Source organism: Megascapheus bottae, chromosome 3 (assembly GCF_031878675.1).
Source record: "Megascapheus bottae isolate mThoBot1 chromosome 3, mThoBot2.hap1, whole genome shotgun sequence".
Taxonomy (NCBI): domain Eukaryota; kingdom Metazoa; phylum Chordata; class Mammalia; order Rodentia; family Geomyidae; genus Megascapheus; species Megascapheus bottae.
Genome location: NC_143511.1, coordinates 86637671 through 86665434, shown reverse-complemented (window position 1 = coordinate 86665434; position 27764 = coordinate 86637671). Strand labels below are relative to the sequence as shown.

The 27764-nt window shown below is 44.8% G+C and overlaps 1 protein-coding gene across 5 annotated transcripts in view; it reads right to left on the bottom strand.

Moving 5' to 3' along the window:
• Nucleotides 1–27528, bottom strand: part of Nup214 (nucleoporin 214) — an 80698-nt gene extending 53170 nt beyond the window's left edge. For all 5 annotated transcript variants that reach the window (XM_090330827.1, XM_090330829.1, XM_090330830.1 and 2 more), the window contains exons 1-16: nucleotides 27386–27528; nucleotides 22086–22281; nucleotides 20900–21051; nucleotides 19627–19825; nucleotides 18696–18766; nucleotides 17328–17391; nucleotides 16740–16843; nucleotides 11667–11773; nucleotides 10837–10903; nucleotides 9394–9520; nucleotides 8435–8596; nucleotides 6560–7034; nucleotides 4396–4571; nucleotides 1705–1799; nucleotides 460–546; nucleotides 180–329 (exon numbers count right to left, since the gene is read on the bottom strand). In XM_090330827.1, the coding sequence (XP_090186953.1) occupies nucleotides 180–329; nucleotides 460–546; nucleotides 1705–1799; nucleotides 4396–4571; nucleotides 6560–7034; nucleotides 8435–8596; nucleotides 9394–9520; nucleotides 10837–10903; nucleotides 11667–11773; nucleotides 16740–16843; nucleotides 17328–17391; nucleotides 18696–18766; nucleotides 19627–19825; nucleotides 20900–21051; nucleotides 22086–22281; nucleotides 27386–27430 (2277 nt within the window). In that variant the 5' untranslated portion in view covers nucleotides 27431–27528. The remainder of the gene's footprint in view (nucleotides 1–179; nucleotides 330–459; nucleotides 547–1704; nucleotides 1800–4395; nucleotides 4572–6559; nucleotides 7035–8434; nucleotides 8597–9393; nucleotides 9521–10836; nucleotides 10904–11666; nucleotides 11774–16739; nucleotides 16844–17327; nucleotides 17392–18695; nucleotides 18767–19626; nucleotides 19826–20899; nucleotides 21052–22085; nucleotides 22282–27385) is intronic.
• Between the last annotated feature and the right edge of the window lie 236 nt (nucleotides 27529–27764).

Sequence of the window (27764 nt, the reverse complement as noted above, 5' to 3'; positions counted from 1 at the left end):
GCAGTCCCCTAAGTGGCTGATCTGTCATCAACCCTGAAGGGACAGCTAAAGCCAGGTACTTCTAGGTAAACTAACCCCCCCCCCCCACAACCACCGACTGCAGCACTGGCAGCAGGAAGACCAACACCCAATTCTAAAAGTACAGTTCTACCCAGGGCCAAAGACCCACAGAGACAAACCTCCGTGGTTTCCTTAATCTCCAGTAGGAAGGTGTGCAGGTCGTCTGACTCAGTCCGCAGCAGCTTCATCTCCTCCACAGTGCCCACCTGGAAGCAGGCTTTGGAAGTCCGGGCCTTCAGCTCCTCCAGCTCCTTCTGAAAGTGGGCAATCTGCAGGAGGCAAGAAGGAAATGACTCTGAGTATACAACTATGGAGACGAGCCAGTTCTCAGTATAGGAATGGATGACATGTTGATGGTGGCACCCTGGGCCAGTCTAGAATCCTAAGGAACACATGTACCTCCTCTCCGATTCCGGCCATTACAGGATCCGACTCTTTCCACTGATGTCCTTGCTTTTCTGTGACAGGAGGCTGAAGCGACTTCACCTGAAATGTAAGACTAAGGTTTACAAATTCATTTTGTACTGTAAGTTCTATCTTCTAAAGGCTATTTATTACGTGAGTGCCTATCACCAGGAGTGGTGTTCTCACAACAGCATTCCATTTTCTCTCAAGCTGTGCTTACCAGATCTGTTGTGCACAGGAATATTCCACAGAGTAGAGACAGGTGATAGGATGGACCATGTTCCAGTGCTCGGGGGCATACTGACACATCACACTTAACAAAACAGCCAGCCATTAAGAAAACATGCTAGAGAGGCGTGGTAGCTCACATCTGTAAGTCTAGCTAATCAGAAGGCTGAGATCTGAAGATCACAGTTTAAAGCTAACCCAGACAGGAAAGCTTATGAGATTTATCTCAACTACCAAAACAGCCAAAAGCAGAACTGTAACTCAAGTCAAAGAACACTAGCCTTGAGCAAAAAAAGCTCAGGGACAGCACTCAGGACCTGAGTTTAGGCACCAGGACCAGCACCAAAAAACAAACAAACAAACAAACAAAAACCCCACAAACAAAATAACATGCTACATGTTTCCATTTGATGGAAGGCACGAACAGAGTAAACTAAGGTAGGCTGCTAGATACCAGAATGGTGGGTGACTCTGGAGGAGACAGAGGAGGAATTATGGGTGCTCATCGTTCTGTTCCTCAGAACTGGTGGTGACTGCAAGCAGTGTTCAGTTGGTGACAAGCCCACTGAGAAGAGTGTGAGTGTGTGTGTGTTGCATGCATATTTCTTTCTTTTTGCCAGTTCGGGGGCATGAACTCAGGGCCTGAGCACTGTTCTTGGGCTTTCTCAAGGCTAGAGCTCTACCATTTGAGCCACAGCACCATTTCTGGCTTTTTCTATGTATGTGGGTGTTACCAAGGAATCGAACCCGGGTCTTTGTGCATGCTAGGCAAGCACTCTACCAATAGGCCATGCTCCTGGCCGCAAGCTTTCTATGGAAAGCAAATCTCAATGAAAAATATGAAAGAGATGACTGGGTTCTATGCATACATTACAAATAGTCAAGTCACCATACTGGCATTTTCTGCTACACAGTCCTAACCACCAGTTCCAAGGTCTGAATTCTAACACTTTATCACCACAGCTACAGTCAATCAACAGACATGAGCATTTTCCCCAGACATAAGCATACCTGAGGAGAACCTGCCTTGGCCACTGGAGGGGTTATCCTTGGAGATTTCTGTACCATTGAGGGCACTGGACTTGGACTGCTTTGAGCAGGTCTTCCTATTGGTAGAAGGAGTCAGTTATAATAAACAGGATTTATTCCCATCATTTCTCCTGGCTCAAACTCCCTTCCCAAATCTAAGAATGTAAGTGATATACAGTTCCCATTCTACTTCACAGTTTTTTTTTTAGGGGGGGGCAGTCATGGGGCTTGAACTCTGGGTCTGGGCACTATTCTTGAGCTCTTCAGCTCAAAGCTAGCACTCTATCACTTTAGCCACAGCTCCATTTCCAGTTTTCTGATGGCCAATTGGAAATAAAAGTCTCACAGACTTTTTGTGCTGGGGCTGGTTCTGAACTGCAATCCTCAGATCTCAGCCTCCAGAGTAGATTAGGATTACAGGCGTGAGCCACCGGCACCTGGCTTGTCACAGTCCTTATTGAAGAGTGACATGTAGGCATGGTACTTGTGCCTATAATCAGTGCACTGAAGAAGTAAAAGGAGAACTGAGATTTTTAGGCCAGCCAGGCTACACAATGAGTTCTAGGCCAGACTGGGATGCATAGGAAGTTTCTTTCAAAACCACACAAACATCTGTAATCGTAGCTACTCAGGAGGCTGAGATCTGAGAACTGTGGTTTGAAGCCAGCCTGGGCAGGAAAGACCATGGTCCATGACACACTCATCTTCCAGTAAACAATTCATTAAAGGTCAAAGAGGTGTTGTGGCTCAAGTAGTAGAATGCTAGCCTTGTGCAGGAGAAGCTCAGGGACAACGCCCAGGTCCTGAGTTCAAGCCCCAGGCCTGACCCCCCCCCCCACAAAAAAAAAGCAAAATAATTTCTGACATTCAAAATCCAGGTGCTGATGCAAATAAGTCATCTAGATATTCCTGCTGTCAAGATCAGCCATTCAAAATGGAGTTCCCGCTTACCCAGGTAAACAGCCTGCTGTCACCTGTCATGACAGAATGAGGCACAGGGGCTGCTGCAATTGCTCAAACTCTTTCATCTTCAAATTGAGGTTCAGTCCCCAAGACAAGTAGCCTGACCTTTTTACAATGTTCAATGCAGAGAAAGACCAAAGCCCCTGAGAAGTCACGGAGACGAAGGGGACAAAGTGGAAGGCAGTGTGTGATCATCAGCTGACTCCCGGATTGGAGGAGGAAACTCCTGGGGCCACTGAGGAAGGTGACCAGTTTCCTTTGGATAATTGTTATGTGTCTTGAGCCTACTAGTTTTTGATATATCCTTGTTTAGGAGATACACAATAATTTTTAGGAATGAACTATTTCATGATGTCCACAACCAACTCTCAAATGTTTCAGAAAAACAATATTGAGATTAAAAACAAGAAAGAAGGTGATCTGCAAAATGCTGGCAGGTGCTACTGGGCATCCATCACACAGTTTTTGTAGTCTCTCTGGATGTCTTGACAGAAAGATAAAGGATTGGCTAGGGACATTTGCTTGTGGAGTTTTCTCACAGGCTTTCCGTTTCCCTTGTCTATGAAGACTCCCATGATTCATCTTTGGTTGACGAGCTTGACAGCATGGCTAGTGTAAAAACCCACCATGGTCACCATGAGCAGGAGCAGGAGCACTTTCTCAGTTACACCTCATCCTTCCTCATTTGCTTGTAAGAGCTGCACAGTGTTGCCCTTTTCCCAGGTCAGGCCATGCCAGAAGGCACATTAATGCAGCCACAAGACGCTTCTCTGAATCTCTGTGAGATGTGTCAGAGAATGGAGAAGCCTGGCAAAACAAAGGCACTGCATCTTCTCAACCAACCACAGTATGCTTGTGTGAGACACCAGAAGTCTCATGGAAAAGAAAAACAAAAAAACCCCACAGTCTTTGGCCTAGTGCTTGCCTAGCATTCATGAAGACCTGGGTTCAATTCCTCGGTTACCACATACATAGAAAAAGCCGGAAATAGTGCAGTGGATCAAGTGGTAGAGCTCTAACCTTGAGAAAGTCCAAGGACAGTGCTTAGGCCCTGAGTTCAAGCCCAGGACTGACAAAAACAAAAAATAAAAAACAAAAACAACAACAAAAAAAAACCGCAGTCTTGTCCAAAGAACCTGGTGGGAGCTCCAGGGCCCTGAGCTTGCTACTTGAGTTGTATTTCTAGCCCTTTCTACTTTCCTTATTTTTCTAATCAGATGTTGAGATTTTCTGAGCCAACCTGTACCATAATCCTCCTATTTACATTTCCTACAGAGCTAAGCTGACAGGGACATGCCCCATATCTTGGTTTACTGATTGAGAGATCACATGAACTTCATGCCTAGGCTGTCCTTAAACAGCAATTCTCCCCAGCTCTCCCCTAGCACAGTAGTTAGGATTATAGGCACGAGTTACTGTACTTGCCTTATGTCAGTAAATTTTTTTTTTGCCAGTCCTAAGGCTTGAACTCAGGGCCTTGGTACTGTCCTTGGACACTTTTTGCTCAAGGCTAATGCTCTGCCACTTCAGTCACAGGGCCACTTATGTCTTTTCTGTGTATGTGGTTTAGGTGAACCCAGGGCTTCATGCACTAGACCATGCTCCCACCCCCCCCCGCCACCCCCCGCCACCCCTCCTCCACGAAATTCTTAACACACTAAAAGATATTAGGGAGGATGGAAAACTACAGCTTGTGACTTCAAGTCGCACCTGATGGTGAGAGAGAGACTGAGGACTTCAAAGGCAAGGAGCTGGATGAGGCTGGGAGAGGCACAGGGTGGCTGAGTGGACCAGAAGCTGCTGGCTTGGTGGCAGAAGAGAATGGCAGCATGGAGGGCACACTGGAGGAGCTGTGCACTGGAGCAGTAGAGGCCACAGCCGTGAACCTGAAAACCACAGTGCTACTGTGTCACAACAGCCTACTACTGGTCATGAACATAAAGGTTGCAGGTATTATTCACATATAGAAGGTAAAACCTACAAGGAAATATTCATTGTCGGCTTACTTAGCAATTACCTTTCAACCAAAGCTCTGAGGAAGAATTGATGTGAGAGTGAAACTAAGTTTACCATGCTATGAAACAATTTGTCTTCCTAGTCCATCATGCTAAGGGAGAAAGGGACTGACGGGGATCACGAGAACTAATTCTGGAGTGATCACTCCTCGGGAGAGTGACAAATGAAATAGGTCACCATATTTAGGATGTTTCCAGTCTAAGGAGTATACAACAAAGTTAATTCTCCACCCCCGTTTCCCCCCGCCCCCCCATGAGGCTTAAACTAGGCCTGGGCATTGTCCCTGAGCAACAGCACTACTTCCAGTTTTCTAGTGGTTAATTAGAGATAAGAGTCTCTAGGTCTTTTAGTGCCCAAGCTGGGCTGGCTTTGAACCTCGTTCCTCAGATCTCAGCCTCCTGAGTACCTAGGATTACAGGCGTGAGCCACTGTGCCATCCAACAAAGTCAATTCTACCTACTGAGTATAAAACCAGAGTAAGTATGAGCCAAGTTCTGGGTTTACACCTGTACTCCTGTACTCAACAGCCTAGGATTTGGAGGACTGCTGCTTGAGGCAACCCCAGGCAGAAAGAGTTTGTTACATTTCACCTCCAAAATAACCAGCAAAAGGCTGAGACAGCACCAGACTCAAATGGTACAGTGACAGCCTAGCAAGTATAGGGCCCCAAGTTCAAACCTCAGTATCACAATACAAAACAAGGCAAGTTTCCAAACTACTAAATATCCAGTACTGACTGGCCAAATAAATTTGGTTCGCCCCACAAAATGGAATGCTAAGTAGTACCAGTGTACTGACTCAATATTAACAACGGCGAAACCATACCCTGTAACAAGAGTGCAGCACTGGGACTGTGGCTCCGGCAGCAGAGCACCTGCCTAGCAAGTGTGTGGTCTAGAGTTCATGCCACAGTAAAATCAAAAACAAACAAAGCAGGGCTGGGAGTGTGGCCTAGTGGCAGAGTGCTTTCCTAGCATACATGAAGCCCTGTGTTCAATTCTTCAGTACCCCATACACAGAAAACGCTGGAAGTGTGCTGTGGCTCAAGGGTAGAGTGCTGGTGTTGGGAAAGCTCAAGGACAGGGTCTAAGAGTTTGGCCTACTGGTAGAGTGCTTGCCTAGCATGCACTAAGACCCAGGTTCAATTCCTCAGTATCACATACACAGAAAAAGCCAGAAGTGGTGCTGCAGCTTAAGTGGTAGAGAGCTAGCCTTGAGAAAGCCCAAGGACAGTGCTCAGGCCCTAAGTTCAGTCCCCAGGACTGGCAAAACAAAACAAAACAACAACAACAAAAACCCACCACTACCAACAACAGAGTCAACAAGGACAGTATACAAAAAGCTGGTGGGAGGGATAGATGGATATGGAGCCACTGGAAAGGGCTCAGTTAGTGAGAAGACTGGAGCAGGCAGATAAAATGGTAAATAAATAAGATATGAGTGAGCTGTTCAGAACTAGATCCAAAGGAAATCAGACACCATGGTCAAGAGTTTGCTTGAAAAGCAATGAGAAGCCAATGGGGGACAAGATGGACCTAAGACTGTCCACATTACAAAACAGAGTGAACACAATAAAATTATATCTAAATAAAAAAAGGTCCACCTTCTACCTCTATGCTTGAAAGAGCTAAATCAGTATCTAAATGTAAATCTCCAGTAGTCAAAAATACAAAATCTAAGAAGACCTAATGCAAGCAATTCAAACCTTTACACTGGTCAAGCATTACCTTCCTGTATTACTTCAGGGAAACAACAACAACAACAACAAAAATCTATTCAGTCACCCCACTTATAGTGGGTGACTCTACTTCCAGCAAGAATCCATCCTACAGAAAATCAAAGCTTCAACATGACTTACTTTTCACTCAGGTTGACCTTGACGGCAGAGGCTGAAGGTGAGAAGGAGGTCTTCATTCCCGTACTTGGACCAGGTGCACTTGACACTGGTGTGCTTTCCAGGGTGGGCTTAAAACCCGAAGATCCGAAGGAGAAGGAGGCGGCTGACGGGGCCATGAGTGACGTTGTAGCGGCTGGGACGAGGGTCGTCTTGGAAGGGTGGGCAAAGGAGAAGGTGGAGGCGCCTGGCCCTGGGGCTGCTTTGGAACAGTCAGAGCCACTGAGATGTGGAGGGGGCTCCCCGGTGACAGAAGCAGGTGACTTCAAGGATGAAGAGCCAAAGGAGAATATGGCTGGGGACCCCCCAACAGATGGCAAAGGGAAAGTGGCCATGGGAGCAGCAGGGGTCACAGGGGCAAGGGAGGATGGGGCTCCCACTGCAGAGGCATCAAGTCTCTGTGGGGCCTGGCAGGAGGTTGGGGTGGTGGGAGTACTTCCTGCAACGTGAAACAAGGAGAAAGAGGAAGGAAAGGTTAACACTGTGCCTGGGCAGTCCATGTGGCAGACAGTAAGCAGAACGGGGTTTGTGGTGGAAGAAATGGTCCAACAAGAATGACAACAAAGAAGCCACAAGAGTTGATGCTGGATTTCCTAAGGGAAACTCTGCAGGGTAAGGAGGTGGAGAAAGAGATCTGACACTAGAGTAGGACTCGTGAACTCCCAACTGAGTAACACAAAAACATATGGCAGGTGAGTATGGCACTGCACACCAGTGAAAAAGTAGTGCACATCCTGCACTGGTAGTCAGGGAAAACCTACCTCTCTTGCAGACCCCACCTCCACATACTCATCTACGGCAATCCTACCTGGGGCCAATAACTCAAGCCAAAATCCTAGCTACTCAGGAGGCTAAGAGGACTCAGGTGTGAAGCCAATTTGGGCCGACAAATCCATCTCCAACTCATAATTAAAAAGCCAAAAGTGGGCCAGGAGTTTGACCTAGTGGTAGAGTGCTTGCCTAGCATGCACAAGACCTAAGGTCAATTCCTGGGTACCACATACGTAGACAAAAGCTGGAAGTGGTACTGTGGCTCAAGTGGTAGAGCTCTAGCCTTGAGAAAGCCCAAGGACACAGTGTTCAGACTCTGAGTTCATGCACCAGGACTAGGAGGGAAAAAAAAAACCAGAAGTAAGCCGGGAGTGGTGGCTCATGCCTGTAATCCTAACTACTCAGGAGGCTGAGATCTGAGGATCAAGAGTCAAAGCCAGCCCAGGCTCAAAAGGACCTGAGACTCTTATCTCCAATTAACTTCTAGAAAAGTGCGACTTCTAGGAAGTAGGGCTTGGCTCAAGGGTAGGGCAGTAGCCTTAAGCTGAAAAGCTCAGAGACAGCGCCCAGGCTGAGTTCAAGCCCATGGTCCACAAAAAAAAAAAAAAAAAAAAAGTAAAAATAATAACAAAGCCAGAAGTAGGGGCTGGGAGTTTGGCCTGGTGGTAGAGTGCATGCACAAAGACCTGAGTTCCATTTCTCAGTACCCCATACATATAGAAAAAGCAGGAAATGGTGCTGTGGTTCAAGTGGCAGAGCTCTGGCCTTGAGAAAGTCCAAGGACAATGTTCAGGCCTTGAGTTCATGCCCTAGGACTGGCCAAAAAAAAAAAAAAAAAAGCCAGGTGGCTTGAGTGGTAGAGTACCAGCTGTGGGCTTTCTCTAAAATCAAGTAACAGCTGGAGAATGGCTCTGCCAGTGGAAGGCTAGGATGCTTATATGTGCTGGACAAGGCAGCCTGGCAGGTGAGCAGGGCCTTACCTGCTCTGCACCTTACATGGTCATCATTGGAGACACACCTGGGCCACCTTGGGTAAGCCCTTCAACCTGGGAAGTCAAAGGCACGTACCTGAGGACTTGGGTTGTCGCTCTCCTTCTAACGAGAGCCGCTCCGGGGTCCTGATTAAGGACCTAACCCCAGGATTTTGATTGATCATATAAAATGGACAGAGCACACCATCTGTTGAAAGTAACATGAGAACTGGAGCAGGAGGAAGAGTCTTTTCATCATCTGTTAAAAAGGGAAACAAGGATGATTAGGGAAGTAAGTCGATTTAAGGACCTGGGCCCAAAAGGTAAAGGATGCCCTGCACAAGGGCTTTGAAGGTCTCATGTTAACGGTAGAGTCTGTGGGCTGATGCAGATCGGAATAAATTTTTCTAAGAAGTCTGTTACTATCAAATCCCCATCACCCTGCTAGGCCTCTGGATGCTCAAGCATGCTTCCTCTGTCAGGAGGCAGGTTCAGCACATCCCTAACCAAGACAGAAGTCTCCAGACATGCTGGGATTTACTACGAAAACAAATGCCTGTAAAACAACAGTAGAATAGAAAAAGACCAAAGTAGTTCATATTCACCCACTTGAATATTAATTTTGTGTTTTGTCAGCTGGGATTTTAGAAGAATCAGAATCTAGAACAAGTGGACCAGAACAAATAGGCTGAGCTGGCCAGGACAAGGTCACACTTCTGTAGGGAGAAGGTGCATTCAGAGCACATGCCAGGCCCCATGCGGAGGCCTCAACCAAGTACTGATGTGGTACCAGCTTAGGGTAGCACTCCCTGGCAGCCAGTGGGGAACTGGCATGGTTAGAGAACCCAAGTTATGACACTGAATATTAGCTATTTAGCCATATTCTAAGGTACGTGTGTACATGAACAACAGTTTCTGGCTGTGGTTTCATCAGCAAGTGTCCACTCAGGCTGTGGGTGAGAGGAGCTGCCAAAGCTGAATGCACATACACCGGATGCCTTCCCGAGCGCTGATATCCATGAGGAAGCCTTGCTGCCCCAGGCACAGGCCACTTACTGATGGCAATTTCCACCTGGTTGGTATAATCTATGGCCACTCCCATGGGCAAGGAGTCATCACTCTTGTCTGTCACAGGCAGTTCAGCTCGACTAGAATCCTCCAGTAGCCAAGATTCCCAATTAATCTGGAAAATAAACAAATAAATGTTTGGCTAGAGCTTTGCATAGAAGCCTCCCAGCACCATTCAAATAGGAGAGACAAAAAGAACATCTCTCTTGGTCTGTACCATTACCATGACGAAAGAGATAAGCAGTCAGTAAAAACCAGGCTCTGAATTACCTAGATCCATTGATGCTCATGCCCCAGGGAAGACCAGCAGTGAGTTGCAGCCCCCTGCTTGGTGACTACAAGGAAAACACAGTTTTCCTAATACTTATTAGTTAGCATTTCAGTATTCCAGTGTAGTAAGTGCATTTTCTTTCTTTCTTTCTCCTTTTTTTTTGGCCAGTCTTGGGGTTTAAACTCAGGGCCTGGGCACTGTGCCTGAGCTTCTTTTGTTCAAGGCTAGCAATCTACCACTTGAGCCACAGAACCACTTTTGGCTTTTTCTGTGTATGTGGTAGTGAAGAATGAAACCCAGGGCTTCATGTATTCTAGGCAAGCACTCTACCACTAGGCCACATTTCCAGCCCTACGTGCATTTTCGACTTATCAAAGTTTACTGGGGGTGGGGGGAGGGAAATGGGGACTAAGACATGAGAAAGGGTATCAATGTATGTGAAGTAATGCACCTTCTATCTGGTGAATATAATGTAACCCTTCTATTAATTACAATAAAAATATATGAAAAAACAAAAAACAAAGTTTACTGGGTAACAAATCATAAGCTAAAGAGCATCTGATTTGTGACCAATTATGATCTGACAAGATCTCCATGGGCTTCTCTTCCGTAACTGAGGATAGTTTATTGTACACAGAGGGTAAAAGAGAACAGGCAAAGCCTGAGTAGCCAAGTACACCTGTCAGAGGTGGCAAATGGATCTGGTCCTGGGTCTTGAACTCAGGACCTGAACTGGACGTTCACTGTTCATCTTTTTTTTCCCCTCAAGGCTGGTTCTCTACCACTTCAGCCATAGCTCTACTTGCAACTTTTTTGGTGGCTAACAAGAGATGAATCTCACAGATTTTCTCAATGAGTGGCTTTGAACCCTAATCCTCAGATCTCTGCCTCCTAGGCAGAGAGGGTTACAGGTGTGAGCCACTGGAACCCAGCTACAGGGTGTTTTTTTTAAGCTACTGAAGGACCTCCACTGACACCCACATATCTCCACTACAACAGCCATGCCTTCTGGTCCAAGGCATCATGCTGTCGGCTCTGCTCTCACCCAGAAACCCAGGAATAAGGATGAGGTCTTGCCTCAATCTCTGCCACAGTCAATCCCTGCAAATCATTCTCAGGAAAGCATCCTGCAACAGAAAAGTGACAAAGGGAAACTTTACCTGATCACTTTGCCGGGCAAGGATACTGACTTCTGTGGAAGCTGCAGATGCTGCCAGCACTAAGTCCCTTGGGAATACAATGAGATGACAATTACAGTCAAGCCCAGGGCTACGGTAATCCCTGACAGTGCCAGGCTTCCTATCTGACTGAAGAAAGAAGATTCTAGATGTACACCCGAGCTTTCTATTTCCTGGGTAAAGGCCTGAGGAATTCGCCCATTGCCTACCTGGGTAAAGGGACACACATGACAGGATTAAGTCAGATTCATAACAAATAGAACATCTAAAGCAGAGAAACCTAGCCAAAAGGAGGAAGCTTAAGCTGTTCTAGCAAGAAACCTCTAGAATGACCTTTAAATGTAAGTACTTTCCAGAGTCATCACTGGAGATACTGATAAAAGTGGATTTGTGTGTGTGTGTGTGTGTACGTGTGTGTGAGAGTACTGGAACTTGAAATCAGAGCCGAGGCACTGTCCCTCGGCTTTTTCACTCAAGGCTAGCATTCTCTACCATTTGAGCCACAGCTCCACCTCCAACGTGTGGAGGTAAATTGAAGATCACAATCTCACAGACTTTCCCGCTTGAGTTGGCTTTGAAGCCAGAGCTTAGCATTCTGAATAGTTAGGATTACAAGAATGAGCCAGAATTACCTGGCAAAATACATAATTTTTTCTTTTTTTCAGAAAGTACATATTCTACCTAAGTCAAGATTGTGGAAACAGAAGCGGCCATCAGAAGATATGAGTAGGTGTTAGGGCACCTCGGCCGTGCTCCCCTCGTGAGACCCAGTCCAGGGGGGCGAGCTGAGAGCGCGGAGGGCCTACACTCACCATTCCTCAATGTAGTGGAGGTAGTAATGGTGTTGTCGCTCTGTGCAGCTGCCATAGCAGGGCTCCATGAAGTTCACAAATATCTCTGGGTGTTTCTCTTCCTTTTTCTGTAAACACAGTGAGAAAAATAGCTCATGTACAATTTCTCTAGTATCACAGATAGTTCATCTCAAATGTAAAATGGAGTTTTAGGAGAAAATCTTATTAAGAATTGAGAAAACCTATTTATATCTTATGGATCTCAGTCTCCTTAGTAGCCAGCTTTACAAGCGTGAGCCACCGTGCCCAGCCACTTTTCCATTTGTAAAATATATCTATTAAGCCTACAGAGTAAGTGCTCAATACAAAATGAAAGAAGTCTCATAGAAAGCTTATTACAGCATACGTGAACATCAATATTTAATAAAAATCCCTAAGATCAAGATTTTAAATTCAAACTTATCAGGAACTCAACAGTTACCAAAACAAGACATTCTCTCTGACTGATCAAGACTAAAGACAAGGCTAGGAATGTCCTTAGTGGTAGAGTGCTTGCCTAGCATGCATGAAGCCCTGAGTTTGATTTCTCACTATCACATAAACAGAAAAAGCCAAAAGTGGCGCAATGGCTCAAGTGGTAGAGTGCTAGCCTTGAACAACGAAGCTTAGGCACAGTGCCAGGCCCTGAGTTCAAGCACAGGCCTAGCCAAAAAAAAAAGACTAAAGATGACACTGCTATGTGCTGACGTCATGTTAGGTAAGTACCACTGGTGGTATGAATGGGTACAACTTACCTAAAAGAGACCATGGCAGATTCTGTATTTGAAGAACCCTATAGACTCCACTCCCAAGCTCCTTGAGCTGATTCAAAACTTTGGCAAGCTAGCAGGGTATAAAATTAACCCTCAAAAATCAATTGCTGGGGCCGGGAGTTTAGCCTAGTGGTACAGTGCTTGCCTACCATGCACAAAGACCCGGATTCAATTCCTCGGTATCACATACGTAGAAAAAAGTTGGAAGTGGTGCTGAGGCTCAAGTGGTAGAGCTCTAGCCTTGAGAAAGACCAAGGACAGTGCTCAGGCCCTGAGCTCAAGCCCAGACTGGCAAAAATAAAAACAAAAACATATTTTTAAAAAATCAACTGCCTTCCTCTATGCCAACAGTGAGAGGAGCGAGGCAACAATCAGGAAAGCAACTCCTTTTGCCATAGCCCCAAAGAAAATAAAGTACCTAGGAATTATCTTAACTAAGAGTGTAAAGGACCTTTTTGATGAAAACTTTAAAACCCTGAAAAAGGAAATTAAAGCAGAACTGAGGAAATGGAAAAACCTCCCATGCTCCTGGATTGGAAGAATCAACATCGTGAAAATGACAATCTTGCCAAGGGCTATCTAAAAATTCAATGCAATACCCATCAATATCCCAATGTCATTCTTTAAAGAAATAGAAGAGGCAATCCAAAATTTCATATGGAATAATAAAAGACTCTGTATAGCAAAAACACTTCTTAGCAGAAAGAACGGCGCAGGAGGAATTTCAATACCAAACTTTAGACTCTATTACAGAGCTATAATTATCAAAACAGCTTGGTACTGGCACAAGAACAGGCCTGAAGACCAATGGAATAGAACTGAGGACCCAGATATTAAACCACAGACCTATGGCTACCTAATCTTTGACAAGGGAGCCAAAAAAATTGAATGGAAGAAAGACAGCCTCTTCAACAAGTGGTGCTGGCAGAACTGGTTAAGCACCTGCAGAAAACTAAAGTTGGATCCTTCTTTGTCACCCTGCACTAGAATTAACTCCAAATGGATCAAAGACCTTGACGTAAAAGCTGACACACTGAAAACTTTACAAGAAGGAATAGGAGACACACTAGGCCTCGTTGGCACAGGTCGAAACTTTCTCAATAAGGACCAAGAAACACAACAAATTAGAGAAAGGCTGGATAACTGGGAGTGCATTAAACTGCAGAGCTTCTGTATGGCAGAGAACATAGCTAGTAAATTAATTAGGAAGCCTACAGAATGGGAGAAGACCTTCACTAGCCATACAACAGACAAAGGCCTCATATCTAAAATATATCAATAGCTCAAAAAATTGAATCACTCCAAAACTAATCTCCAAAGCAACAACCATCCCATTAAAAGATGGGCCAAAGACTTAAAAAGAATCTTCTCTGAAGAAGAAACAAAAATGGCCTATAGACACATGAAGAAATGCTCGACATTTCTGGTCATAAAAGAAATGTAAATCAGGGGCTGGGAGTTTGGCCTAGTGGTAGAGTGCTTGCCTAGCATGCACGAATACCCGGGTTTGATTCCTTGGTACCAGATACATAGAAAAAAGCTGGAAGTGGTGCTGAGGCTCAAGTGGTAGAGCTCTAGCCTTGAGAAAGTCCAAGGACAGTGCTCAGGCCCTGAGCCCAAGTCCAAGACTGACCAAAAAAAAAGAAATGCAAATCAAAACAACTCTAAGATTCCACCTCACTCCAGGATCAAAAAAACTAATAACAACAGATGCTGGAGGGGATGTGGCCAGGAGGGATCACTACTACACTGTTGGTGGGAGTGCAAACTTGTTCAACCACTATGGAAAGCAGTATGGCAGTTCCTCAAAAGACTAAACATAGAGCTCCCCTGTGATCCAGCAATTCCACTACTTGGCATTTACCCAACCATCCAGAAACAAGGGCATTCTAAATCCACTAGCACAATGATGTTCATTGCAGCACTATTTACCATAGCAAAGATATGGAACCAATCCAGATATCCCTCAGTTGATGAGTGGATCAACAAGATGTGGTATTTATACACAATGGAATTCTATGCTGCTGTCAGAAAGAACAACATCAACCCATTCGTAAGGAAATGGAAAGACTTAGAAAAAATCATATTAAGTGAAGTAAGCCAGACTCAAAGGAACATAGGCTCAATGGATTCCCTCATTTGTACTAATCAGTAGAAACCTTGGGCTCTCCTAGCAGATTTGCAACAGAGCAAAACCTAGATACATAAGGCCATACAGTAAGACGCTAAATGAAAGGACTCTAGGATATAAAAAAAAAAGCCATATAATGAGTGATTATTGTCCTTAATGTACTATGTTATCCCTCATCTCTTTTGCTGTCCCTTGGTTATCTCATATTGTTACAGCATTTCACTTTGTTATCTGATATATTGGATATACGCATATTTGGTTATTTGAAATTGGATAGGAAAGGGGGGAAACAAGATGAGGGTTGGCGGTGGGGGGGAGGAAAATGGGGACCAAGACATGAGAAAGGGTATCAATGTTTGTGAAGTAATGCACCTTCTATCTGGCGAATATAATGTAACCCTTCTATTAATTACAATAAAAAATATGAAAAAAAAAAGAGACCATGGCAATGTTTACACAGCTCACTAAAAATTCATAGCCGGGCGTTGGTGGCTCGTGCCTGTAATTCCAGACACACAGAAGGCTGAAATCAGAAGACTTGTTCAAAGCTAGCCTGAGCAAAAAAGTCCATGAGACTCTTATTTCCAATGAACCCCCAAAAAGCCAGAAGTGGAGCGGTGGCTCAAGTGATAGAGCAAAGAAGGTTCAGAAACAGCGCTCAGGCCTTGAGTTTAAACTCCAGAACTGGCGTGCATACATACATGTGCTTACATTTACACACACACCCAGAAGTGGAGCTCTGGCTCAAATGCTAGTGTCAGCCTTAAGTAAAAAGGCGAAGTGGTCAGCACCCCAACCTCAATTACAAGCCCCTGTATAACATAAAAATAAGAGAAAGATCTCAACGTACTACTAAGTATTTAAAACAAGGTGGCACTGTTCTAAAATATCAAGTAATTTCTAAGTGATAGGATTCAAAGGATTTTTTTTTTAATTAAGATGGCTTTTTCCTTTCTCTTTCTTTTTTTTTTTTTTTCCCAGTCCTGGGCTTGAGCTTACGGCCTGAGCACTGTCCTTGAGCTTTTTCAAGTCTAGAGCTCTACCACTTGAGCCATAATACCACTTCCCGGCTTTTTCTATATATGTGGTAGCCAGGAATCAAACCTGAGTCTTCATGCATGCTAGGCAAGCCGTCTACCACTAGGCCAAACTCCTGGCCCAAGAAATTTTTTTTGCCAGTCATGGGACTTGAACTCAGGGCCTGAGCACTGTCCGTGGGCTTTCTCAGGGCTGGTGGTCCACCACTTAAGCCACAGCACTACTTCCAGCTTTTTCTATGTATGTGGCACCAGGGAATGGAACCCAGGGGCTTCATGCATGCCAGGGCAAGCACGCTCCTGGCCCCCCAAGATGTCTTTTTATAGTTTTTCCCCCGTGTTTTAAAGTGTTTTTCTGGACTTTGAAAGTTAATCATGCACAGTTGTTTTTTAGATGCCATTGTAACTTCGTAATGGTTTTTGCATCTTGTTGACTCATTCCTTCACTCCCATCTGGTTCCCTGCTCCAGTGACGCCTGGGGCGCAGCCACAGTGACCACATCCACAGTGCATCTAGTCCCTTCTGCCCCACATGCTGCTCCTCATGCCTCTGGACCTTCACCAAAGCCAACATGCATCGGCATGGGGCGGGCTCAAGAGCAAAGCCTTTTCCTCAGTCACCTCTGCATACTCAGCTTTATAGCAATATCTAATATACTGTATATGTTAAACATTTGTAAGTACATCAAGTAATTCTGTGGTGCTGGACATTGAACCCATGGCCTTATGCATGCAAGACCACTTGACCCATGCCTCCAGCCCAAAGTGGAAGAATTTCAAAAATCAAGATATTCTTTTGCTTCTCTAAAATTTTTTCGTCACTTTAACTAAGTGTCACAGTTTAGAGTTTGGGGATGTACCTCAGAGCAGAGCACCTGCTGACCATGAAAGCCTTGTGGCTTTCATACCCAGTACCAGAAAACAAACTAACAAAAGAACTCTTCTTTGCGCAGTTCTTACCTGATAATGAAAAATCTGAACCTGCTTCAAATAGACATCACGATCTGGGTCCCCAGCTCACGTGTAGCCCTGAGGCCTTACACCTGAATCTGCACCATCACAGACATGAGAAGGGGCCCGAAATCACTGTGAGATGATTCTGTCATGTGCTTACCGGAAGTAGAGCCATCACCACATCTGGACATGTTTCCAAGGTGCCATCAGCAGCGGCATATACAATCGTGAAGACATAGGTACCGATCCAGAGCACATCTAGAACTGAGAAGACCCAGCCCCGCCAATCAGTAATCAAATCACAGCCACCGGGTGAACAATATGCACCTGACAATGGAATAGCCACCTGTTGTACTAAAGGTTAACATGCAATGGGTAAATACTGAAAATATTACAGGCTTGACAGAGGTCCAGATTTCACTGACCAGTATAACTGAAGATATAATCAAGAGGCCCAGATTTATTCAAAGCTATAGCTCTTTCTTGCTGGATTATAATGAGGACAAGATATAAAAGAGATCTCATAAAGTCAGGATGGATTTCAAGTCATTTATAGGGGACACAGGTGTGTGCAGAGTTCACTAGGACTTAGCCAGCTGATGTACAGTAGCATCATGCAGTGGCATCATTCAGTAGGCTGGCACCAGGGCTCACCATATGTACAGGGTGCATCACATGATTTGAATGGTTTTTACTATACACAGCAAAGCATGACAGACCAACCAATAAAGAAAGCAGTGGTACATACCTCTGACAGGGTGATCTGATTCATAAAATGGAGGACAAGGAATGACTTTTTTTTCTTGTAAAGTCTGAAATAAAAAAAATAATAAACATAAGCCAGGTGTGGTGGCTCATACCTGTAATCCTAGCTACTCAGGAGGCTGAGATCTGAAGATCATGATTCAAAGCCAGCCCAGGCATGAAAGTCCATGGGACTCTTATCCCTAAACCAATGAAACTGTCATCTGAAACAGAATATAGCATGTGTGATACACAGGCCTGTAATCCATCACTGAGGTTAAAGAAGAAGGATCACACATTTCAGGTTAGCCTGGATTATTACATAGTAAGTTCAAGCCAAACAGACCCAGTCCCAACAAAACAAAACAAAACAAGAAAACTATCTGTTCCAAAGGTCCTATTCTAGAGCATACTTTCAGAGACACTGCAGAGAAGATAATGGATCTTCAGTACAACAGGATCCATAGCAGCAAAATTAATGGTACTACAGAAGATCATCAATAATCAGATGGATTGTGGAGAATTTACATCATGAACTATTGCACAGAATGAAGTAGAGGCCAGGAGTTTGGCCTAGTGGCATAGTGCTTGCCCATGCACAAAGACCCGGGTTAGATTCCTTGGTACCACATACATAGAAAAAGCCAGAAGTGGTGCTGTGGCTCAAGTGGGAGAGCACTAGTCTTGAGAAAGTCCAAGGACTACACGCAGGCCCTGAGAGTTCAAACCCCAGGACTGTCAAAAATAAATAGATAACAAAGAGAATGAAGTAGCCACAGTTCCACTTCTAGTTTTTTTTTTAGTGGTTAAAGATTAGAATCTCACAAATTTTCTTTGCCGGGCTGGCTTGGAACCATGATCCTCAGATCTCAGCCTCACGAGTCACTAAGATTACAAGCATGAGCAACTAGTGCCCAGCATAAATTACCTTTTTCATTTTTTTGGCCAGGCCTGAGGCTTAAACTCGGTGCCTGGGCTGTGTCTCTGAGCCTCTCTGTGCTCAGGGACTCTATCACTTGAGCCACAGCACTACTTCTGGCCTTTCCTGTTTATGTGGTTCTGTTTATGTGCTAGGCAAGCACTACCACTGAGCCACATTCCCAGCACCCTAAATTACTTTTAATTTTTTTGAGTGCTAGGGATCAAACCTAGTGCCCTCATGCATTCTAGAAAGCACTCTAACCTGAGCTGCATCTCTAGTCACAAACTACTCTTCAATAGGGGGAAAAAAATAATGCCAGGGGCATAGCTCAAGTGGTAAGATGTATATTTAGCTCTGAGTTCAAACCATAGTACTTGTGGGAGGGTGGAAGAAAACAATAGCAAAGACGCTCTAACACCACAAGACATTCTGAGCCAGGCATGGACTTACAGGAAGGTACTGGACGACAGTTCCATTCTGTTTTCCCACTGCCAACTGCTTTCCCTTTGGGCTCCAGCACACTGGGGAAGAAGGGAAGGTCATTGTTTAGATAAAAGAAAATGGAACAAGGTGGTGAGACTAAGCCACTTGACAGTCTCATGGTCACCATTTCCCATCCCTCTGTCAGTGCAGAGGCTGAGGAGCCAAGGGAGCAGAGAAGACACATTTTAATCAGCAAAGTGAATCATGACTTGTCACTGTGCCACTGAAGCTACAAAGGATTTTTGAGTAGAGTGTAGCACACAAACCTCTGTGATCGTTAGATGCCATAATAACAATGGAGAGAGTTTGCAAATGTCTAGAAATATCTTGGTTCAATTTTTTTCTAATGCTTTTCCCATGAAGGTAAAAATGACTTCCACCTCAGATTCAGAAACAACTAATTCTAAATGAGCTCTTTCACTATAAAGTATTTTCTTTCCCAGATAACTTAAGCACATTCAAATTAACTCATATCATAGTTTGGCTTCAAAGACAGTAACTATGGAAATAAGAAATCCTCCTCCCTTCTGTGCAAAAAATTCCCCACTCAAACCATTCCTTTTACTTCCAGAAATTAATTTTTCTTTTTCTTTCTTTCTTTCTTTTTTTCTAAGGTTTGTCATGGGGCTTGATCTCTGAGCTGAGGCACTATCCCTGAGCTCTTCTGCTCAAGGCTCTAACACTTGAGCCACAGTGCCCCTTCCGGTTTTCTGGCTGTTAATTGGAGATAAGATTCTCATACACTTTCCTGCCACGGCTGGCTTAGAACCACAACCTCCAGCTTTCAGCATCCTGGGTAGCTAGGATTATAGACGTGAGTCACTGGCGCCCAGCGGAAGTTAATTTGTAAACAGACAACATCACTGCTTGTTATAGAGTGAACGTCTTTACTACCCACCTGACGTGACTGCTGCTGAGGGAGGGAGAGCAGCGCATACTTTCACTGCATCGGTGACTTGCAGAACAGCAATGCTGCCATCAGCCAGACAAACGGCCACCATGGAAGGGACTGTGGGGTTCCATTTCATATCAATCACCATGCCTCCAGCATCCTTCAGGAGCTTGTGGTAGGCAAATGGGCGTTTTTGCTGTTTTGCCTTTAAAGTAAATGCACAAAAACAAAATAATTTTAAAAATTAAAAAATAAATTAATAAACATAGGCATTTAATATTAAAAGTGAATAACTGAATCTGCAAGTTTTCTTAAGTCACAGCAATCTGCTACAAATTTCAACAATACTGGAGCATGGCAATTAATTGCTCAGAAGAATTCCTGGCTGGGAGATGCATCCATGTAGGATACTCCATAGCCAGTACATACAACACTAACATCTTGGCTCTGCTTCCTAGATAGTTACTTGCAAGGGAAAATAACTATCTACTAAGTGATCTTATGGTTGGCATGGGGAAGGAACACTTAGTACAGAACACACAATCAGTATTCACACTCAAAATTATTGTCTAGTACCATTCTTAAACTCCATAAAAAGCACAGTAACAGCAGATCAAAGACCAAAACACAGTGCCTCTCACCTTGTCTGTTAACTCTATGGCCTTTGGTAGGTTACCTAAACATATTTTCCTTGTAAAGGACAAATAACACCACTTCAGGACAGGCAGTAAACCACATAGTTTACTGAAGACCTTTCAATCTCAAAGGCCTATGATTCTACAGAAAACCTTTTCTTCTTTTTTTTTTGGTGGGTCATGGGGCTTGAACTTGAGCCTGCATGCTGTCCTTGACTCTTCAGCTCAAGGCTATCACTCCCACAACCCCACTTCCCATTTTCTAGTGATTAATTGGAAATAAGAATGTCTTGGCTTTACAGTGCCCAGGTTGGCTTTGAACTGAGATCCTCAGATATCAGCCTCCTAAGTAGCTAGGATTACATGTGAGCCACCATACTCGACTACAGGAAACATTTTGTTGTTATTTTTTGTTGTCGGGCTTAAACTCAGGGCATGGATGCTGTCCTTGAGTCTCTTGAGCACTGAGTAGGTCAGTATTCTACCACTGAACCACAGCACCACTTCCCAGAAACCATTTTTTCATGCTTATTTTAATCTACAGAATGACTTCAAGGGTCAACTTGAGAAACTTCAAATTTTAACTCATAGGAAGAAATCTCCTCTGGTTCTGATGCTGGCAGTACAGGTTGTCAGTTGCTTACCTCATTTGAGAATGTACGAACATCAAAAAACGCAATAATGGAGCCGTATTCACTGGACATCATGCACACAGACAATGTGAGGTTATCGCAGCTCAAGGCCAGGTGATGAACTGGGAATTTCATAGGAACCAGCAAGCTTTGGACTTTATCAACTTTTGTGAAAGCAAAGAAAGGAAGGAAGGAAGGAAGGAAGGAAGGAAGGAAGGAAGGAAGGAAGAAAGAGGAAAGAAAAAGACAAAACCTACAGTCACAACTTTTGCTTCTTATAAATATAGGCCCCTAGATGCCTAAGCACGCAAATAAATCTCACTTTTTGTTTATTTATTTTTGTTTTTGAGGTCCTGCGGCTTGAATTCTGGGCCTGGGTGCTGTTCTGGAGCTGCTTTTTTTTTTTTTTTTTTTTTTTGCCAGTTGTGGGCTTGAGCTCAGGGCCTGAGCACTGTCCTTGGACTTTCTCAAGGTCAGAACTCTACCACTTGAGCCTCAGCACCATTTCTGGCTTTTTTCTATGCATGTGGTACTGAGGAATTGAACCTGGGTCTTCGTGCATGCTAGGCAAGCACTCTACCACTAGGCCAAATTCCTGGCCTGGAGCTGCTTTTTGTTCAAGGCTATTGCTCTACCACTTGAGCCATAGCTTCATTTCTGGCTTTTTGGTAGTTTACTGGAGATAGTCTGACCACCTTTCCCGCCTGGGCAGGCTTTGAACTACAATCCCCAGATCTCAGTTCTCTTGAGTAGCTAGGATTACAGGTATGAGCTACTGGTACCCAGCTGAATTTTACTCTTATAGATATATAGTGAAGCACTTTCAGGGACTCTTCCTCATGCAACAGGGGCAACTGTGACTGTTACCTTTGTTGAAAATATTCTTGCTACTACACATTCCCATTTTCCTGGAAGGTTCTGCCATGCCATCTTAAAAATGTAAATAGCCACAGAGAGGTTTCTCACAGAGAGCCAAAGAGCTCAAGCTCCACAGAGCAAAAATATTGGTTAATTCTTTCCTCTGAGCTCAGAGAAGCAGAGACAACCTAAAAAAACTTCTGGCATCCTACCAGGCCCTAATCACCTCAGAGTCTACCTCAGGACCTCAGCAATTTTAACACTAGATGCCTTGGGGGAAAAGCCATTTGATGTCACCATGTCCCTATGTCAGCTATACAACAGGTATCAAGGAACTTACCTATTTTATTGGGGTCATCTCCAGGCTTGTTTTGAATAAGAAGATTTCTAGTAGGAAAAACTTGCAACCCACTGGCTCCTCCAGCAAAGAGCAGACCGTACTTGTTAGATATGGCAAGCAGATTCGAGCGCTCCTTGGGCAACTCTTCAGGGGTGTCAAAGATTCTTACCTTCCTCAATGCTCTAAATTGAAAATCCTATTTTGGAGATTAAAAACAAAATTAATGTTTGTTGTTGTATTCCATGGACTCAATTTCAGTGTAAGGAAGACATGTTTATACCCCAGGCAACTGATTATCTTTGTTGTCTCCAGTGCTGTGGCAACACCTGGCATAATGTTTGTTAATAGGTTAAATGAAATACTGAAGAAAAAATCTGTGGAAGCCTTTCTGGCTGAATCCAGCTTCTTTTCCTTTTCTGAATTCCTAGTTGTATTTCTCATCAGCATCACCACATAGCCACATCTTATTTATAGTCTTGTCCTGGTCCATGGTATCACATTGCCTCATGACCTGGTATAGGGCTACACAATCACAGGGCTTTCTTGCATCAAATGTTTAATAAAATCCTATTTTAGAAAAGGATATGGTTAGCTGGGTGTGGTGGCTCATGCCTGTAATCCTAGCTACTCAGGAGGCTGAGATCTGAGGATCGTGATTCAAAGCCAGCTCTGGCACTAAAGTCCATGAGACTCTTATCCCCAATTCACCACTAGAAAAACAGAAGTGGTGCTGTGGCTCAAAGGGTAGGGCAATAGCATTGAGCTACAGAACTCAGGGACAGCGCCCAAGCCTAGATAGAGTTCAAGCCCCACAACCAACCAAAAAAGAAATGGATATGGCCAATTTCTCAGTATTGAAAACTCAAGTCCAAAATCCTTACTACAGGCTCCAGAACCAGGTACGGCATGGCCCAAGAATTTGTGTTCAGAATGCTCGTTCCCACATGCTGCCCACTCCCCTCTGACATATTACTTCCTGCACTTTCCAATTCCTTAGTACCTTGGAACTTTCAGACTTAACCGAAGTGAATGCCTTCCTTGGCCTCCCAATGCCTACTCACACTGGCTTCTACAAATTCATCTACACATTTTCAACAATTTTGAGTGTGTACTGACTCTTGGTAAAAAGATTTCATAAGTTTACCCATCACTTGACTGACCTGTACTATAGAGCACTATTTTTCTTCAACTCCAAATCTTCCTTTTTTTTTTTTTTTTTTGGCCAGTCCTGGGTTTTGAACTCAGAGCCTGAGCACTGTCCTTGGGCTTTCTCAAGGATAGAGCTCTACCATTTGAGCCACAACACCATTTCCAGCTTTTTCTATGTATGTGGTACAGAGGAATCAAACCCAGGTCTTGGTGCATGTTAGGCAAGCACTCTACCACTAGGCCAAACTCCTGGCCCCCAAATCTTTCTTAAGATGACAGTTTTAGTGGAATGAATGTGAAGCCAGCTGGGTTTGGTGTCACACAGCTGTAATCCCAGCTATTCAGGAGGCAGAGACTGGGAGAATCATGATCAATGAGACAACATTTCAAACAATACCTGGGCATGGTGGCATATGCCTGCTGTCCTAGTTATTTGGTCAGAGTCCAGACTGCCCTGGGTAAAAAGGGAAGTCCTATTTAAAGAACAGGTAAATAGAGCTGGAGGTGTAACCTGCCTAGCAAGAACAATACTGAGTTCACACATAGGATAGAAAAAAACGGGGAGGGAAAATGAATCCATTTAAAATAAAAATGTAAAAGCCAAAGACAGTTTTTTTTTTCTTAATGGGCTTTACTTTGTACACTGGCACTTTATGGTATGTTTCACACAGTGTCTCTAATATACATTATAATTTCCTTTAACTCTCTATTTGTTTTCCTTTGCAGCAGTACCTGAGTTTGAAGTCAGGGCCTTGTACTTGCCTGGCACGAGCTCTACCATTTGAGTTATGCCAGCTCTTTGTGCATTCTTTATTTTTCAAGTAAAGGCTTACCTTTCTTCTTTTTTTTTCCTGGTCATGGGGCATGAACTCAGCCTGGATGCTGTTCCTGAGCTCTTCAGCTCAAGGCTACCACCCTATCCCTTCAGCCACAGTGCCACTTCGGTTTTCTAGTGGTTAATTGGAGATAAGAGTCTCAGGCTGGGAGTTTGGCCTAGTGGTCTGGGAGTTTGGCCTAGTGGTTAAAGTGCTTGCCTAGCATGCATGAAGACCCGGGTTCGATTCCTCGGTACCACATACATAGAAAAAAGCTGGAAGTGGTGCTGAGGCTCAAAAAAAAAAAAAAAAAAAGAGTACATCATTAAAAAAAAAAAACTTTAAAAAAAAATTAAAAAAAAAAAAAAAAAGAGTCTCAGGGACTTTCGTGCCCTTGCTGGTTTTGAACCGGGCTGGCTTTGAATCACGATCCTCAGATCTCAGACTCCTGAGTAGCTAGCATTATAGGCATGAGCCACTGCATCTGGCCTCAAGTAAAGTCTTACCTTTTTCTTGTTCAGATCACCTATGTGTGATCCTCCTATTCTCATATCCCAAGATACTGGGATGACAGGTGCATGCCACTACTCCCACCTTTTTCATTGGGGGAGAAGGGAATCAATCTTCTCAGTTTCTGCCTGCCAAGAAGCTAGGATTACAAGCTTGAGCCACCTCTCCTAACAATCTATATTTAATATAGACCAAGTGAAATATATATATATATATATTTTTTTTTTGCTAGTCCTGGGTATGAACTCAGGGCCTAAGCACTGTCCTTGGTCTTTCTTCATGGCTAGAACTACTTGAGCCACAGCACCATTTCCAGCTTTTTAATGTGTATGTGGTACGGAGAAATCAAACCTGGGTCTTCATGAATGCTAGGCAATCACTCTACACTAGGCCAAACTCCCAGCCCCCAAGTGAAATATTCTCATTCCTAACTGATTATGATAGGAGCAATTCACACAACTTTCCAGATGAGACATCAGTATGATTTCCTCAGAGTCAAAATTTTGTCTTTTTGAGATTCTCCTTTTTGTTGTTACAAGATCAGGACTCAAACTCTGTACCTGATGCTTTATATGTTGCCTAGCATTCTGCTGACTTCCTCCAACTTCCTTTTTTGAGATTCTCATTATGATAATCCCAACTATCCTTTCTGGTCTTGGTTACTTGGATAAATAGGCTCAGAAGAGCTTTTCTTTCTAGTATGGTTAGTAACTCAAAGGGAAACTGTCACCTTTAGTTTGTGCTTCCCAAGGGATATGGGACATCCCATTTAGGTGGTTCCCTCAAGCAGAAGCACTCAAAAAGGAAGAGAGAAGCACTGTGAAACGTGGTACCAATTACCATCCCCATGTGCATTTTGTGATCCGTTGCTCACATGAGTGCCTAAAGTCTTGCTGAAAATCGTTTTTAGCTGTTGTTTAAAACCACTCATTCTCTATGAATTGAACTAAGGGGCTAATATTTAGGAAGAGGAGGAGATGTAGGGAGAGAAAAAAGAGGGTGAGCCAGGCATCAGTGGCTCATGCCTATAATTCTATCTGAGGATCCTGGTTCAACACCAGCCGTGGCAGACAAATTTATGAGATATATACCTACAATCAGTCAACAAAAGTAGAGGTGTACACCAAGTAGTAGAGTTCCATACTTTAGCAGCAGAAAAAAACTAAGCAAGCACACAAGTGACTGAATTCAAGCCCCAAAACTGGTACAGAAAAAAAAAAGTAGAATAACTTTGAAATATATTGCAAGTACATATGAAAATAATAAACTCACTTGTGGGTGGGTACTGATTGGAGGGATTAGCTAATAAGGACGGAGGTTGGATATGGGTGAAAATGATTATGTACAACGATGAAAACAGAACAATGATGGGGCCAGGAGTTTGGCCTAGTGTTGGAGTGCTTGCCTAGCACATGAAGACTGGAATTTGGTTCCTCAGTATCACATACCTATCATAGAAAAGCCAGAAGTGGCCAGGCATGGTGGCTCACGCCTGTAATCCTAGCTACTCAGGAGCCTGAGATCTGAGGATCAAGGTTCAAAGCCAGCCAGCTGCTGCACAAAAGAACCTGAGATTCTTATCTCCAGTTAACCTCTAGAAAATGGGAAGTGAGGCTTGGCTCAAGGGTAGGGTGGTAGCCTTGAGCTGAAAAGCTCAGGGATGGTGCCAGGCACCCAGGCAGAGTTCTAGCTCCATGACCCACAAAAAAAAAAAAAAAAAAAAAAGCCAGAAGTGGTGCTGTGGCTCAAGTGGTAAAGCACTAGTCTTGAGAGAAAGCCTAAGGACAATGTTCAGGCCCTGAGCTTAAAGAAAAGAAAATACTGGGGGCAAGGGGGACGGGGAAAGAGAGGGAAATGGGGAAAAAACATGAGAAAGGATATCAATATGTGAGAAGTAACGCACCTACTACCTGGCAAATGTAACTGTAACCCCTCTATAGATTACCCAGACAATAAAAAATAAAATAAATAGAAAAATAAAGGGCCCGTAGTTTTGCCTAGTGGTAAAGTGAGTGCCTAGCATGCATGGGTCTAGACCCAGATTCAATTCCTTGGTACCACATACATAGAAAAGGCCAGAAGTGGTGCTGTGGCTCAAGTGGTAGAGCTCTAGCCTCGAGAAAACCTTGCTCAGACTCTGAGTTCAAGCCCTTAGATTGATAAAAAAAAAAAAATAAAGTGTTCAAAAAAGAAAAGAAAACAGAACAACGAAACGCATTAAATTATGCGTGAAAGTGGGCCTGTGGCCCAAGCGGGTAGGGTGGTAGCCTTGAGCTGAAGAGCTCAGCGACAGTGGCCAGGCCCAGAGTTCAAGCCCCAGGGACTTGCAACAATGAAGCCCTCTCCTCCCCACCACGTTCTGCGTAGCGTACGGTCACGCGGTACAACAGAGCCAGGCATGGACATCTACAACAAGCACAGGCGCGGGACCTCGGCCCTCGCTTCAGTCCCGGACTTGAGGGTGACTTCCGGGCCGCCTCGCCCCACGAACCCATTTTTGCAGGGTCTTTGGGCAGGCCTGCACCGCCCACAGCAGCCTGTCAGGGACGAGGAGAGCCCCGCACGCGCTGGCTGGGTGGACAGCCCTGTCCAGGGGAGCTCGGGACCCACCAACTTCCTGGCGATGACTTCCACGGCACTGCCCGGCACACAGGGGTCAGCTAACGGCGCGACGACGCCCGCCACCCCAACGTGGCTCCGGCAAGTCAGGGGCGCGTCCGCGGCCGCCCGGCCCGGGGTTGGGGGTCTCGAGGGTGCTCCGCGCACCGCGCTCCCGCGAAGCGCCCGGGTGGGGGGGAGCGAGGGAGGCCCCGGTCAGTCTCTCACCTTCATCTCCCGCTCAGGGATCATGGCGTCCATCTCGTCTCCCATCGTGCCGCCCTCCGCTCGTCCAAACGGCCGCCGCGACCACCTGCGGCCTTCTTCCACGAGCCCAGGCCGCTCGGAAGCCAACCTCCTTTTCCCAGCGCCGGCGGCGCGCGGCGAGCGCGCTTTCCGGCGCCCGTGGATGACGTCAGTGGGGGCGTGCCCGGCGGGCAGGCTCCGGAGGCTGTGGGCGGGGCCGCGGTGGAAGCGCCTGCGCACTGGAGCCCTGCGGGTAGTTTGAAACCACGGCGCGGCGGCTGCACCCCGTGTCATTCTTTGTGCGGCGCGGCCTGGTTCCCTGTTGCCTCTCCTTCTGTGTGCGTGTGCGTGTGTGTTGGCA